Source organism: Centroberyx affinis, unplaced genomic scaffold, assembly GCF_046629955.1.
Source record: "Centroberyx affinis isolate AG114_WGS23_722 - 3 ecotype Tasmania unplaced genomic scaffold, CSIRO-AGI_Caff_v1 ptg000458l_1, whole genome shotgun sequence".
NCBI classification, from domain to species: domain Eukaryota; kingdom Metazoa; phylum Chordata; class Actinopteri; order Beryciformes; family Berycidae; genus Centroberyx; species Centroberyx affinis.
The window spans coordinates 330,339-345,000 of NW_027279118.1; the positions used below are offsets into that span (position 1 = coordinate 330,339).

At 45.3% G+C, this 14,662-nt stretch overlaps 2 protein-coding genes across 11 annotated transcripts in view; one reads left to right on the forward strand and one right to left on the reverse strand.

Moving 5' to 3' along the window:
* rbm47 (RNA binding motif protein 47) overlaps positions 1-7,632 on the reverse strand; it is a 29,598-nt gene extending 21,966 nt beyond the window's left edge. For 4 of the 10 annotated variants that reach the window (XM_071517081.1, XM_071517082.1, XM_071517080.1 and 1 more), the window contains exon 1: positions 5,795-6,194. The gene's annotated coding sequence lies outside the window, so the exon portion shown is untranslated. The other 6 variants (XM_071517075.1, XM_071517077.1, XM_071517079.1 and 3 more) reach the window with 6 other exon arrangements.
* A 6,452-nt stretch (positions 7,633-14,084) lies between these two features.
* Positions 14,085-14,662, forward strand: part of LOC139642313 (putative methyltransferase NSUN7) — a 12,484-nt gene continuing 11,906 nt past the window's right edge. Inside the window, exon 1 of the mRNA XM_071517103.1 lies at positions 14,085-14,247. Coding sequence (XP_071373204.1) covers positions 14,085-14,247 — 163 coding nt within the window. The remainder of the gene's footprint in view (positions 14,248-14,662) is intronic.

Sequence of the window (14,662 nt, forward strand, 5' to 3'; positions counted from 1 at the left end):
CATGCATGCACATGAACGCACACAAATCCAAGGTCAGAGCGTGTGTGACAGGGACGGAGGGATTAAACCTGTGGAAAACTCTCTTCTCCAGTATGGCTGCTTTAATGGTTAGATATCCTCACCAGTATGGATACTTGTAATACTGTGTAGGGAAATTCAGTTGTAACACTTCCTCATTCAAAGGTTCATCTCACATCCTTTAGCTATCCTGTAGCTTCAGCCAATTCTGCTGTCCCACTTATGATTAACATAAATGACTCAGCAGAAAACAGAGCAAAAGAGCCTTTCTGCCCTCCCACACACACACACGCACACACACGCACACACCCAGTATCTGACATTAAAGTCCAACGCTTTTTTTCTCTTCCCTTCTGATGAAAGAAGTTTCCCCTTTTTCCTAGAAATTGGTCAGCTGACACTGCAGTCATGTGGCTCGGCACAGCCAATGGGAGAGCAGGGGCCGTGTGTTTAGGTGCTACAATCACCACCAAGGTCAAGGAGACGGGGAAGGAGAGAGAGAGAGGGAGAGAGAAAAAAAAGAGAAAAGAGGTGAAGGAGCAAGAAAACCAGAGAACACACAAACAACTGCGCAGTGAGGAGAGAGAGAGAGAGAGAGAGAGAGAGAGAGAGAGAGAGAGAGAGAGAGAGTCATCCTCACGGCTTTTAACCACACTGCAGCTACTTATTATCTGGCCAGTAACCAGTAACCGCTGTAACGTCAACATGGATGACTGTCCTCTCTCCCAACACTGGGAAACAACACTGACTGTCATATGGCTGGTGTCATGTGAACATCTTGTCACTCCAATTTTGCTGATTTTCATATCTTTGTCACTTCCATGTCACATTTTTATGGGTTGAGAGACGTTCTACAGACCTGACCTTGGCCTTGTGAAACTTTCAAAACCCCATTGGATAAACTCAGAAAATACGTGGTGGTCAAGCTGAACACATGGATGTTTTTCTTAGTTCCTGAAAAGCTGCCAGTTAGGAGAGGCAAGTTTTTTACCTGACAGCAACAATATGATAGAGAGCGTACGTACAGTATAGAATAGAATAGAATAGAATAGAATAATAGAATAGAATAGAATAGAATAGAATTGAATTGAATTGAAAACATCTTTAAGGGGCTGTGAAGATACATGTGCATTATTTTAAAGTTAAATTTCCATGCCAAATTCAAATTTTCAGACAAAGATCATATAATTTAATCCATGTAGTTCCGTCATAGCTTCTGATCGATGTCTCCTGCTTTCCTTGTGGCATCCCTTTCCTGAAATAGCAGACTGATAACCCTAACCTATAATATCTGTAATTACATATAACAGCGAAAGACCACATGATAAAGCATCGCCTGTTTTTTTAACAGATTATTACACTCATCGACACCCAAGGGTGGTGTGTGTGCATGAAACCGCATGTACAGGCACTTTATCTTGTGGCGATCTTACACCTGGCAATTATCACTTTACCTGGTGCCCTGGAAAGTTAAGTCTTTCTCTCTCTAGCATGCACGCACACACACACACACACAGAGACAGCGAGAGAGACCAGGAAACTGAGAAGGGAAAGTATAAGAGGCAGATAAGAGCTGAATGAAAAGCTGCTGGAATTCAGCGTCGGCCAACTCCAGCTAACGCCCCCTAAGTGTAGAGACAGATCCACAACGCACAATGCCTCGGCTGCTAAACGCTGTCACGCACACCGGGGCCGGGGTTTTATACTGAGGAAAATCATCCGGAGAAACCCTAACACTGTACAATCGGCCCGGACACCTGCTCTGCAGCGAGCAGCGGGCTGAAGTTACGCACGCAACAAAGGAGGGAGAGGAGTGTGAAAAGAGAGTGCGAGAGAGACAGAGAGAGGTGTGTGTGTGAAAGAGAGAAGAGAGACATGGATGAGCCTGCGTGTGTGTGTGTGTGTGTGCGTGCGTGTGTGCTTGTGTGTGTGTGTGTGTGTGTGTGTGTGTGTGTGGCTACTCTGTGTCCGTTTTGTGAATGGGATCACAGAGCCAGTCTCTGCCCATGGAACATTCCATTCCAGCAGGGCAGGGGTGGGGGGGTGGGGGGGTGGGGGGGGGGTAGGTGTGTGTGTGTGTGTGTGTGTGTGTGTGTGTGTGTGTGTGTGTGTGTGCGTGTGCGTGTGTGTAGTTGTTGGACATTATCATCAGGTACACTGTAGTAGATTCTGCCCCCCCCCCCACAACCCACAACCCACAACCCCAACACCACCCACATTCGCTTTCCTTCCCCTCATTTTCCTTCTTCTTCTTCACACACACACACACGCACACACACATGCAAGCACACACACACACCTTTCCTCTTGGCCTGCTGTCCAGACAACTAGCCCATTGTGTGTATAGCAACAGGTATGCAGAGAAGAGCCTGTTTGAGAACAGGTTGTGTGTGTGTGTGTGTGTGTGTGTGTGTGTGTGTGTGTGTGTGTGCGTGCGTGCGTGCGTGTGCATGCGCATGTACCTTTACCTTTACTCGATCTAATCCTGCTAAACGAAAGCAAAAGACACAAACAGACAAAAGGAGGCAAGAAGAGGAGGAGGAGGAAACTGCAGGTGAAATGAAGCATTATAACAGCATTAGTGTACAAGTGGAAGCAGGGTGGAGGAGAGAAGAGGGAAGGAGAGAGGGAGGATGGGAGGAGAGGAGAGGGTGGGGGGTAGAGGGTTCACTAGTGTCACCACAGAGGGAGGGATGGAGGGGTTACAGAGGGGTCAAAGGTTGAGAGAGGGAAGGGGGGAGGAGAGAAGTAAAGAGGGAGAGGAGGAGTGTTGATAGAGCCTTCAGTTAGTGGATGTCAGCTGGAGAGAGAAAATGCACAATATTTATTTTTTTTTTTTTCAAAATGGGAAGAGAGGAGAGGAGGAAAAGAAGGAGGCGACTACTGGACCACAACTCCAACCCTGTCAGTCTTGATTACATTCACACTAATGGTGGAGTTTGTTGCGTGCGTAATTTCAGTGGAGTTCCTTCTGTTTTCTTCATTTTCCCTCTTCCACAGTACTTCATTATTATTTCCTACCATCTTACTGCTAATTTCCTACCCTTTTTTTTTTTTTTTTTACATCCCCCCATTCAAAGCCTCCCTTCGTCTCGCTGCTGCTCAGTCGTTGGTCCGATCAGAGGAGAAAGAGAGAGAGAGATGGAGGGGGAGAGAGGACAGAGAGAGAGCGAGAGAGGGGGGGGGGACAGAAAAATAGAGGAAGAATGCAGCCATTGTGCTTTCCAGGTATGTGTGCGTGTGTGTGTGTGTGTGTGTGTTTGTGACAAACAGAGGGGGAAAGAGAGCGAGAGAGAGAGAGAGAGAGAGAGAGAGAGAGGGTGATCAGATCTTGTTACAGGTGTTTCATAAACAACACAATAGTGCTAACAGGTTCTCCTCTCTCTGTCCCCCTCTCTCTCTCTGTCTCTCTCGCTCCCTCTCTCTCTCTCAGTTGCATTAGTCTCTTTACTCTGCAGCTTTAGAATTCTGCTTTAGTGTTGGTGGATTAGGCTTATGCCTTTGTCACACACACACACACACACACACACACACACACACACTAGATTGAATCTGTGCTTCCTCATAAGAAGCATGAGATGATCATGTGACAGTCATGTGACAGCACCATATGTGTGTGTGTGTGTGTATTTGAGTGTGCGTGTGACCGTGTTGACGACGTTTCTGCTATTTCTCCTCCAATGCTGTATAATTATCTCCCTTTAGATAGATCAGCTTCCTGCTTTTATTGAACTTCTACGGGTTGAAAGAGAAAAAGAGATCTCTTCTTCTCTTCCACCTACTGTTGCCACCACTGTTTCTCGCTGGCATCTACCTGCCCCCTCCCCCCGCTCCCCTCCCCTCCTCTCGAAACTAGAGCAGGCCCCAGTACGAGTGCTGACACTTAAGGCCGCTGTATACTTGCTGCCGAAACACATTTCAGCCGGTTCGCAACAGACAAAGGGACACTTCTGCAAAAAAAACAAAAAACAAAAAAACAGTTGAGATATATATTTCTGTCTTGGATGACTCCCTGTCCCTATTTCTGTCGTGGAATATGATACAGTGATTTGCCAGAGAAGCATCATTCTGAAAAGTGGTTCACCTCTTGAACCCTCTTGTGCAATCTCTAATGAAGCCACTGTCTCCACTGTCTGAGAGAGAGAGAGAGAGAGAGAGAGAGAGAGAGAGAAAGAGAAAGACAGAGATGCAGGTCCATTTGCAGCATCACCTTTTGTCTTGATCTTTGGGTTGAGCTTAATTGAATTCCTCATATAGTATTCATTCAACTGGCATCTATTTTGGGGGTTTCATTTTGCATGAAGCATTCTGAAAGAGCCACACGTCACTGTCTCATCAGGTCTGACAGGCACACACACCTTTCACACACCTTAAACTGGTGGAAGTATTTACAGTATTCAAAAGGAAGTCTGCTGTCTGAGACGTAGGACACGCACGCACGCACACACACACACACACACACACACACACACACACACACACACACATTTGCACGCACACACAGAAGGAGTGCAGGGAAGGGCGACTGAGTCATGTGGAGACTGTGCCCCATACAGCCAGGTGTGTATGGTTGTGTGTGTGTGTGTGTGTGTGTGTGTGTGTGTGTGTGTGTTGCAGGTGTCATCCCATGCCTCCCTCTCTACAGGTTATTGTCAGGGCAAGGTAATGTCACACTGTAAGTGTAACTTATCTCTCACACTCCAAGGCCTCCAAACCTTCTACGTCAGCGTCCATCTGTAAGTTTACTAAAGCCGGGTCCACTTCAGATTATTATCAAATTATTTTCGGTCCCTGCAGAGCTTAGTAGATAGTGAAATACTACTCATAATTTAGCAGTCTCACACTCTATTTTACATTTTGCAAATTTTATGTTGGTTTTCAAAACTTTCTTTTAACAATGTGTCTATTTAAAGAAAAAATAGTGATGGTCATTCGGTTTTTGTCACAAATCTCATACTTTTTCAGACCTAAACCAGGATTGTAAAAATATAATTGTATTTTGTCATGTGGGGACACACCAGAAGAACGTCTCCAAACCATTTGCATTCCCAGCCTACAGTTGAGGACATGAGGATCTGCTGAATTTAGAGGCTTTTCACATTTCTAATAGACTACAGTCTGGGTCATTTCCATAGTACTGGCTGTTGGAAAGACAGCTGTCCTGGGGAAAATCAGCTGGATTTCCACCTTTGTACACACAAACACACATAACTGCACACACATATATGTATATATACACACACACACACACGCACAACCATACGTACACACACACACACAGCTGAGGTGACTCTAAATCTCGTTTGTACAACAACAGGACACCCAAGGCTGACTGGCGCCCTGCTCAACCAGTTCCCCAGACACACATACACACACACACACACACACACACACACACACACAAGAGACGACAAGACGAAACGGCAACTGATCACACACATCCCCACACTAAAACAAATAAACGCAGAGTCCGCGTCCCATAACCTTCTAGTGAAGGTTACAGCAGTCAGCTGGGTCAGCGTGAGCACTGGACCAGCTGAAGAAATGTCCTTCCAGATACCCACTGTGTGCATGTGTGTGTGTGCGTGTGTGTGTGTGTGTGTAGGCTACGTGTGTGTGTGTGCTCTTCATCCTCCAGGTGAGAAAACACACCATCCCCTCAACTAGCCTTACAGGAGAACAAATGAATGTGGACTGAGTGAACGGATCAAAATGAGAAACAGAAAAGAAGGAAAAAAAGAAAGAAAGAGAGACAGATGAAGGGTTTCCAGCCAACCTGTGGGATGATGGGAGCTGTAGTCACGGCGTCGTCGTGCGTTCTTCTGCCACCATTTAAAGCGACGATCCAGCCTGTCACTTCTCATCTTCTCCCCCTCTTCCTCTCCTCTCCTTTTTCTTTTTTCACCGCCTGTCACGCTCTCTCTCTCCGGCCTCTCGTTCGTCTTCAAGGCGCCTCCTGTCTTCAATGACAGGTCCGCCAAAGCACAATCAGAAATTAGGGACCTCTGAAGCTCAAACACATACACCCCCAATACACTCACACACACACACACACACACACACACACACACACACACTTCAACCGACAGAGAGGACAAGTCAGAGTTTCTGTTCTCCTTTTGGTGTTTTTTGGATTCTGACTCAGATCCTCTCTGTTTGTCCTCTCCTCTGCTCCAGTCACGACAGCACTTTGTAGACGCAACAGCGGGAGACAAGAGGGGGGGGGGGGAGGGTGGAGGGGGGGGGGGGAGGGTGGAGGGGTGGGGGGGAGCGCACAAGGTCTCGAAGTGGAGGAGAGAGGAGAGAGGGAGCGCAGAAGGTCTCCGAGTTGAAGGAAAGAGCGAGAGAGAGCGACTGAGAGAGGGAGAGAGAGAGAGAGAGAGAGGGAGGGACGGAGGGAGGAAGGGCAGTGGTAATTAGTGAGTCTGTACCTGACTCTCACTGACATAAGCCCCACATTCCACAGAACAGAGGAGGGGTAGAGGCGAGGGAGGGAAGAAAAGAAAGAAAAGTCCTGAAGGAACACACACACTCACACACACACACACTCAGACACACACACACACACACCCCGAGGACTAATGATCCCAGGAAACACACCAGAGCAAAAATCTATCTTCCTTACAGCACACCATAGTTGATGACGCGCTCTCTCCGAAAAGTCAGGGTTGCATGATGTTAGGTGAAGGTGCTGCTGTCGACGCCCGGCCGTCCCAACATCCACACACACACACTGACGCTAAACACACCCACACACTCCTCACACACACTTTCGGGGACTCGTAGCCTTGTGATAGTGTTGGTGGCAAGTGTTTAGTCTCCTCTTCTGTCTCTCTTCATTTCAGAAAACTCTCTCTCTCTCTCTCTCTCTCTCCCTCGCTCTGTGTATGCTGTACACACTCCCTGCCCCTAAAACTCACCAAACCAGAATCCGACTACCCATACAACCCCCCTCTCCCTCCCTCCCTCCCTCCCTCCTATCATTCCGGATGGGAAATGCTATCCTCCTGTGGCCCTGGCCAGTCTGTGTGTGTGTGTGTGCGTGTGTGTGTGTGTGTGTGTGTGTGTGTGTGTGTGTGTGTGCAGCCAGACCTGAATCAGAGCAGCCAGAGCAGCATTCCAGCACACTAAAGGAGTGTTTCCCGCACACCTAGTTCAAACCTCAGGCACATGCTCATTACTGATGATCACACAGACACACACACACACACACACACACACACCACCGTTGCTCATTCACAAATGTATACGCCCCTAGGTCATGATGACACACTGACTTTATGTTATAGTGCACACTCCCCTTGACGTAGATCTCTCAGTAATGACAGCTTTCAGTAATAACAACTCACACGCTCTCAAATTTATTGTAACTGTAACTGTCAGCATGAAGTGAACCGTTCATGACTGACTGAGGGAAGAGCAGCTATCTTACATTTAAAATTGTTAACAGAAAAAGTTTCTCACCTTTATAGAAGAGGTCACTACTAACCAGGAATTGGAAGTGAAAGTAAAACAGTGAAGATATTCCAAAATGCCAAAGGATTCTTGCTCAACTGGTGTCTCATATTTTTCTTTATCTCTCTCTCTCTCTCTGTTTCACCCTCTCTTTATTCTTATACTACTTGTTTGATCATGTAGAGCAACGTCAACAGTCCAGTCCTTCAGCATTCACCTCACATTCAGTATGTGTGTGTGTATGTGCGCATACGTACGTAAGTGTGTGTGTGTGTGTGTGTGTGTGTGTGTGTGTGTGTGTGTGCGTCTTTGCCTACCTGGATTCCTTGCAGAATTTGGAGTGCGAGGGGGGCGGGGCCAGGCACTTCCTTCTTCCTGCTCTCAGGTTAGTGGTGAAGGTGACGTGTCCATGAAAGCCCGTTGTCATGGAGACAGGGAGAGAGAGAGAGAGAGAGAGAGAGAGAGAGAGAGGAGAGAGAGAGAGAGAGACAGAGAGAGAGAGAGAGAGAGAGACAGAGAGAGAGAGCTGCAAGGGAACAACCGCAGTCAACTGACAGACTGAGACAGAAGAGAGAAGTGGGGAAGCTGGGTTTCTGTTTAGAGTAACAACACACACACACACACACACACACACACACACACATACATACATTCAGATAGAGTCCCACACTCCCCCACACACACACAGTAGGGAACTTGTGAGGCTGTGTGTATAGGAAACTGAGATTGAGTCAGATGTGCTCACACAGAGAAGCAGCGTTTCGACACAGCGGCTGAACTCTCTCTGGGAGGAGGCCGGGGCAGTTGGACATGTTGCTCAATACATTTCACTTAATGCTTACTCAACACATCTCACAGGCCAGCGTAAAGTGTGCACACACAGAAACATACATACAATATTGACTGTTACTTTGCAAACGGTGGGCGGTGAGTTCATGACCTCCAGTGATCCGATTACGCTAGCGGGTAAACAGTTTTCCAGAATAACTAACTCTCATTATTATTAATTATCATCATTAGAGGTGTAATCAGTAGTGTATTGGAATTTGGTTGCACACAGTATGTAGGCAGATCTGTAGATTATCCTTCTACCTTAACATCTGGTGCAATGGTCTTATAATAACATTTTCAGATTGGTATTTTTATTCTTTTTTCAATACAGTAATACAAAAAACATTTAAAGTACACAATAAAAATAAATAAATGAAAAAAACGACAAGTCAAAATTTACGTATATAGAATTTTTTATAAAATTAAGAATGAAGAAACCACGCACCTGCATACATTCATACATACAATATCTTCCTTCAATATACATCATAACATGTACCATTTAACTCCTTATACTGTGGATTTGGTGAGTGTGTGTGTGTGTGTGGCTATTGTAGTTGGCAAATTAAAAGTAAAGCATAGAAAACTTTCTCTAATATCAGCATTAAATGAATTGACAGTGACTATACAGCCTGAGCATTAAGGTAAGCAGTAGAATGTTTCAGTTGCTTTTGATGCCTAACAGCTCACCACACAACTTCCTTTGTATCAGAAAACGTTCAGGACAGTCCAGTGTGGGAACTTCCACATCGGGCCAAATGAAAACAGGAAGCAGATCATTGGGATTAGTATTGCGAGATGACAGTGTTTTTATTGAGCGTTGGAGCGTACATTCACAGTTAATTTCACAAAAAATGTCAGAATGGGAAATCATACATGTAGCGTCATCAAACATAAGGCCGGCCGAGTTAATGGCGGTGGCCCCGTGAGTTTGCAGTTTACACAAGACGCAGTTTAATACACACACACACGCTTACACACATGCGCGTGCATCGCCGTGCCTTTTCACAGGGGGTAAACAAAAGCATGCTCTTCCCACAATAAGCAGCTCAGACCCTGCCCTGGTCCCCGCACAATAGACAGAGAGACCTGAGACACAGAGAGCAGAGATTCCAGGCAAACACTCCACTGATACTCCAAGCGGCCGACAAAGACGCACAAAGAGACAGGGCCATGCATCCATTCACCCGCAGCAAGCGGCCCGATACAGCAGAGAAAACAGAGAGACGAGGAAAGAATGTATCCTGTTACTATTATATCTGGTGAACTGGTTTTATGATGTCAAATTGTAACACTTGATAGCACAAAGCTGGTATGTGTGTGTGTGTGTGTGTGTGCGTGTGTGTGTGTGTGCCTGTAATTGATGTAATTTCTTCGTGGCCTTGCTTTGTCTTCGCTCGGTGGATCTTGGCGGATCTCACTGTTAGAATGTTAATCTGTTCAAAACCGTCTTTATCTTTATCATATCTCTCTCCCTCCCTCCCTCCCTCCCTCCCTCTTTTCTCTCGCTTTCTCTTTGTTTCTTCCTCTCGTCATTCAGACAAACTCGGCCACAGAAAGGGCTGTGATGTGGCAACAACGTTTCGTTTCGTGTCCTGACCTTGTACTTTGTGCAGAAACAGTGTTCTCGTCTTTTTGCGACAATAGTAAAAGCCTACACTTGTGTGGAATACTGAACTGTATGCGTGTGTGTGTGTGTGTGAGAGAGAGAGAGCGAGAGAGAGAGAGAGAGAGAAGAGAGAGAGAGAGAGAGAGAGATGTGGCTCTAATGGAGTCTAATTGGGTCTTGATGAGTGAGAGAGATCCAAACCAAACCCAACCTGATGAGCACCACTGACCCTCACGTACACACACACACGCACACACACACACACACACACACACACACACCACTACCAATGTAAATAATAGGGTACATGTCCCTTTTTTCACAGTAAACCAGCTCAAGGTCACTCAAGTGGGAGAAAGGAAAGGTAGACGACTGGCGCACACAGGCGCTGTAAAAGATCACAGTCACACACATACACACACACACACACACACGCAGAAGACATGGGTAAACTATGAAAGTGTATGATCCGTGTGATACGAGGTGTTAGTGGTTGGGTGGGTGTGAGTGTGTATATTTGGCTGCTCAATATGCTGCAGATTGATTAAAGAGAGAGAGAGAGAGAGAGAGAGAGAGAGAGAGAGAGAGAGGCAGAGAAACTCCATCTTGCACTGTACAGCTTCCAGTAAAGATTAGACCTTTATTGAGAAAATTCCAGGTCGGCTTACGGCCGCACGACCCGCCGTCTCCAACCGGGCCGATTATTGAATACGGTTGCTGTGACAAACACACACACACACACACACACACACACACACACAGCAACTGGAGCCCTGTTGTGCGCCGACATCAATGACGCGTGTTGGATGGGATAATCTCTCCAGCTGTACTCTCACCCGTGGAGAAGTGAGGCCCATTTGGCCCAAAATGGTCCCCGCAGTTTTCCACACACTGATAATAAAGCCCTTCCTGCTATTTCAGTGGAGCACTTCATCTTTCCAAGCACTGGTAAACTATAAAAATCAACCATATTTCATCCTTGATGTATCATTCTGACTTTTCCATATGTGATTAAGGCCTGTCCTAGGTACTGTGACAGTTGCTGTTAGGTGTGGTGGGATTGAGCTGCACCTGCACTCTCTTCATGGCCGTTCTGTTCCTCGAAACTACAGCAGAAAGTTTGCTATGAAGCCAGCAGACAGCAAACATTCAGAATGGCCGACTCCACAGACCCAGCAGAGGCAGCAAAGTGGCTCTGAAATGGCTCACACTGCAGGGATGAGGCTGCATTGTAACTCTGGTGAGCTCACACCCTCCAGGAGAAGGTCTCCCTCTGTTGGTCTGACAGAAACATGATACCGCTTTTACTTCCAGCATCAGTTTAATGGAGGATGCCACTCAATTTAAGAATTTAAAAATGTGTTATGTTTCTAGCCAGGGCGGTCTAATCAATATTTGTGAGCATTAACCACTCTCTTCTAATCTGCTACTTGAATCTTTAGTCTGATTTTAAATGAGACTGTTGTTGACAAATTTTTTTAAACCTATGTGTGCTTTGTATTTTAATAGGGCTATCACTTCTGAACCAGAAAATGCATTCAAATACTATCACAGGCATCTTTTCCATCCTTTTGGACTATTTCTCTACACAGTTGTATGTCAGTATGACATCACAGATTAGGAAGTGGGACGAACTAATTTCTCTATTTTCTGGCTACAGGAGACAGAAGTGAACATTCACTAATACAAAACTGTGATGTGAATGACTTTATATAATAAATAAGAGCAAATATTATTCTTTTACAAGTATTAAGGCATGTCTAATTTCTTGAATAATGCTTAGTCAACTGCCTGAAACAAATCAACCTCAGTTCGAAACAAAATTTGAGTTCAATATGACAAATTGTTTTAAGTTTAGCAATAATTTAATTAATTCTCATTTAAACTCTCCTCCTGATTTAAGGAAGGGAATTATTCTCTTCACCTTTCATTAAAACAAATCCCAAACAATAAAACACCAAGCACACCTGCATTAAAGTGGTGGCTGGACAACAGAGGGTGCCGCCCCACCTAGATCTGCATTGAAATAAAATGTTTTTCAAAACTTGAACTGCTGGCGCTACTAGCAGCCTTTCTTAAACTGATAGGTTGGGGTGCTGGTCCCACGGTAAAGTCATAGCCATGTGTAAGATGGTCCACAACTCCCAACAAAATGGTCTACCACTTATGATATTCTCACAAAGATAGAAGTACATGAACACACACACACACAAACACACACACAGACACACACACACACACACTTTGTACTGTATGGGTACAGGTCATGTCAAGGGTATCTTAACTGCTGCTTCAAGGTGTGATGTACTGTGGTGCGCTGCCCAGTAGGGGGCAGCCTCAATCCAGCCAGCTGCAGCCCACCTGCCTGCTAAATACATGTCTTCCTGCTCTCAACCATGAAGACATATGAATGAACTTCACAACAGGTCCAATACAGGAATGGACAAACATGGCGCTGTATGCTGGCATGAATATCATGCAATCTGATACCGGTGTGTATTAACCTCCCTTTACCCCCCTTTCCCCTATTTCTGTAATTGCCTGTCACAGTAGGATATCAGTTCCACTTCTATTACTTTCTTTTGTATAATAGATCTCTTTTCTGCTGTCCAAACATGAAAGGGCATTAACCAATTGAACCAATCTATCAAAGTGCTCGTAGTCTTTCAAAGAACCCAGTGGCGGGGGTGATAATATGTGATGATAATTGTTAGATGATAAAAGCATCCATCTACTGTCCTATATCGTCTCTTATCTGCCTATTTATGTCTATCACTAAGGGAAACCCTCCTTCATTATCATATTGTTGCCATGACGTTTCAAACCCAGGACAGGACAGCATGTTCAAGCTTGAGTTCCACAACAAAGCCATGCATGACAAAGAGGAGGTGAGGTATGAAGCACATTAATTCATTTGGCCCACGGTATGGCACTCAGTACGGATGCAGGAAAAGACTTTTAGAATAGGAAATAGCAGTTTGTGGTTAATAGGTACCTTGACACCTTTGCGCACTGCGTTTCATGGAGACAGTGAGCTGGTTGTTCCCATGAGGAGGAATCTGAATGACGAAGGTAAGACCTCCTATACAATTTTAAACAGCACATCATCATCTATGCAGCTTACACTAAGCTGCTGTAGCCTATTCTTTCATCTCTGCTCCTCCAAAGTGGAATTACAGTATCTCCTGTGAAGGAAGGAGACTGCTTCACACTCATTAAATCACTGCTGTTTGATATTCATTCATTTATTCCATTTGCACTCACATGGCCTTATTGGACACATCGTCCATTTCTGGTTAATTCCAACTTTGTGCTTACATATTGATGAGCACTGTAAAATCCGATTACTTTCTGTCTCTGTTTCTCTCCATTAATCCAGTTTAATTAGAGGCTAGTGGTCCCTGTTCTTTTGAATGTTAATCCTTATGTGCAAATTCTTACTCCGGTCAAGTGACCCATTGTGCTTGTCACCCGAATACCCACAACTGGGTTCCAACCAGAATCTGTGTATGCATATAAATGTATATGCATATAAACTTGCTTGCATATGTGTTTGTTTTTGTTTGTGTGTGTGTGTGTGTATGTGTGTGTTCCCACTGCAGCCCCCAACCTGCTGCAGAGAGGAGAGTGAAGTAGGTCAGTGGAGAGGTGGACTTTTGTCCGGGGTCGGACAGCGGTCCATTACTTATTCATGCTGATGTATCTGACTGGCTGCCTAATTGCAGCAGGAGCAACCCAATTACCCGTGGTGGCTTACAGCCACACCGTCTCACATGCAGAGACCTGGAGGTGGATCACATGTCAGCCATGACTGACGCTATGCGTCTTATTTACATTTGGCCACAGAGCTCAGGTTCAGCTCTGTAAACAAGCAGCGTTTGTCTCAGTTCAGTTGCAGATTCAGATTGTATTTGCACAGACTGGCAGGAGAGTAAAGAGAGAGAGAGATAAAAAGCGAGAGATAGAAAGAGAGTGAGTGTTTTCAGAAGCGCTTGACAAGCATCTGGGTTATTTGGTTTGATCATGGCAGACAAAGGTAAGGTCATTATGTTGCTGTTCAGTTTTGTTGCACATACATATGCAAGCAACAAACACACACACACACACACACATACACATTGCTCTCCCTCTCTCGACAGTGAGCTCCAGTGTGGATGTGAATACCACTGTGATGGAGGAGCTCCTCGTCTCCAACCAAGACCACAGTCATCAGACAGATCCAGAGACTGAGTCTCCCACCTCTGCTGCCACCTCTTCATCACCCGACTCTACCGCTAAGGAGCCGCTCTCCTCCCTCCATCCTCCTCTTCTGCATCCATCTTCTCCTTCCCCAGGTACGTTACAGTCCTAAATCTTTAAATATGTTCTATTATATATATCGAATACCTATTTTAAAACTTTAAATACAGTAGATCAATCAATCTGTAACTGAGCAGGTAGTAAGTGCAGTGTGGTTACAATAATCAGACATGTGGTGATAAGATCAGAAACTCAAAACTAGACTATGTCCAGGGGCTTTTATTGTGAAATGAAAGAACAGAAGCTCAACAGCTCACTTACAAGTGTGTGTGGCCTCAGGCTAGAGTTGCCTGTAGTGCTTCCAGTAGACACCAGATGAAGCCAACAGGACTAAATATAAGTCTAATACACTTCAGCCGCTTACAAATCCTAATTCTAAAACTTTGTCCTATAATGGATCTTCAACCCAACCCAATCATTTTAAACCATTTTCTTTCAGCGACTGCCAAA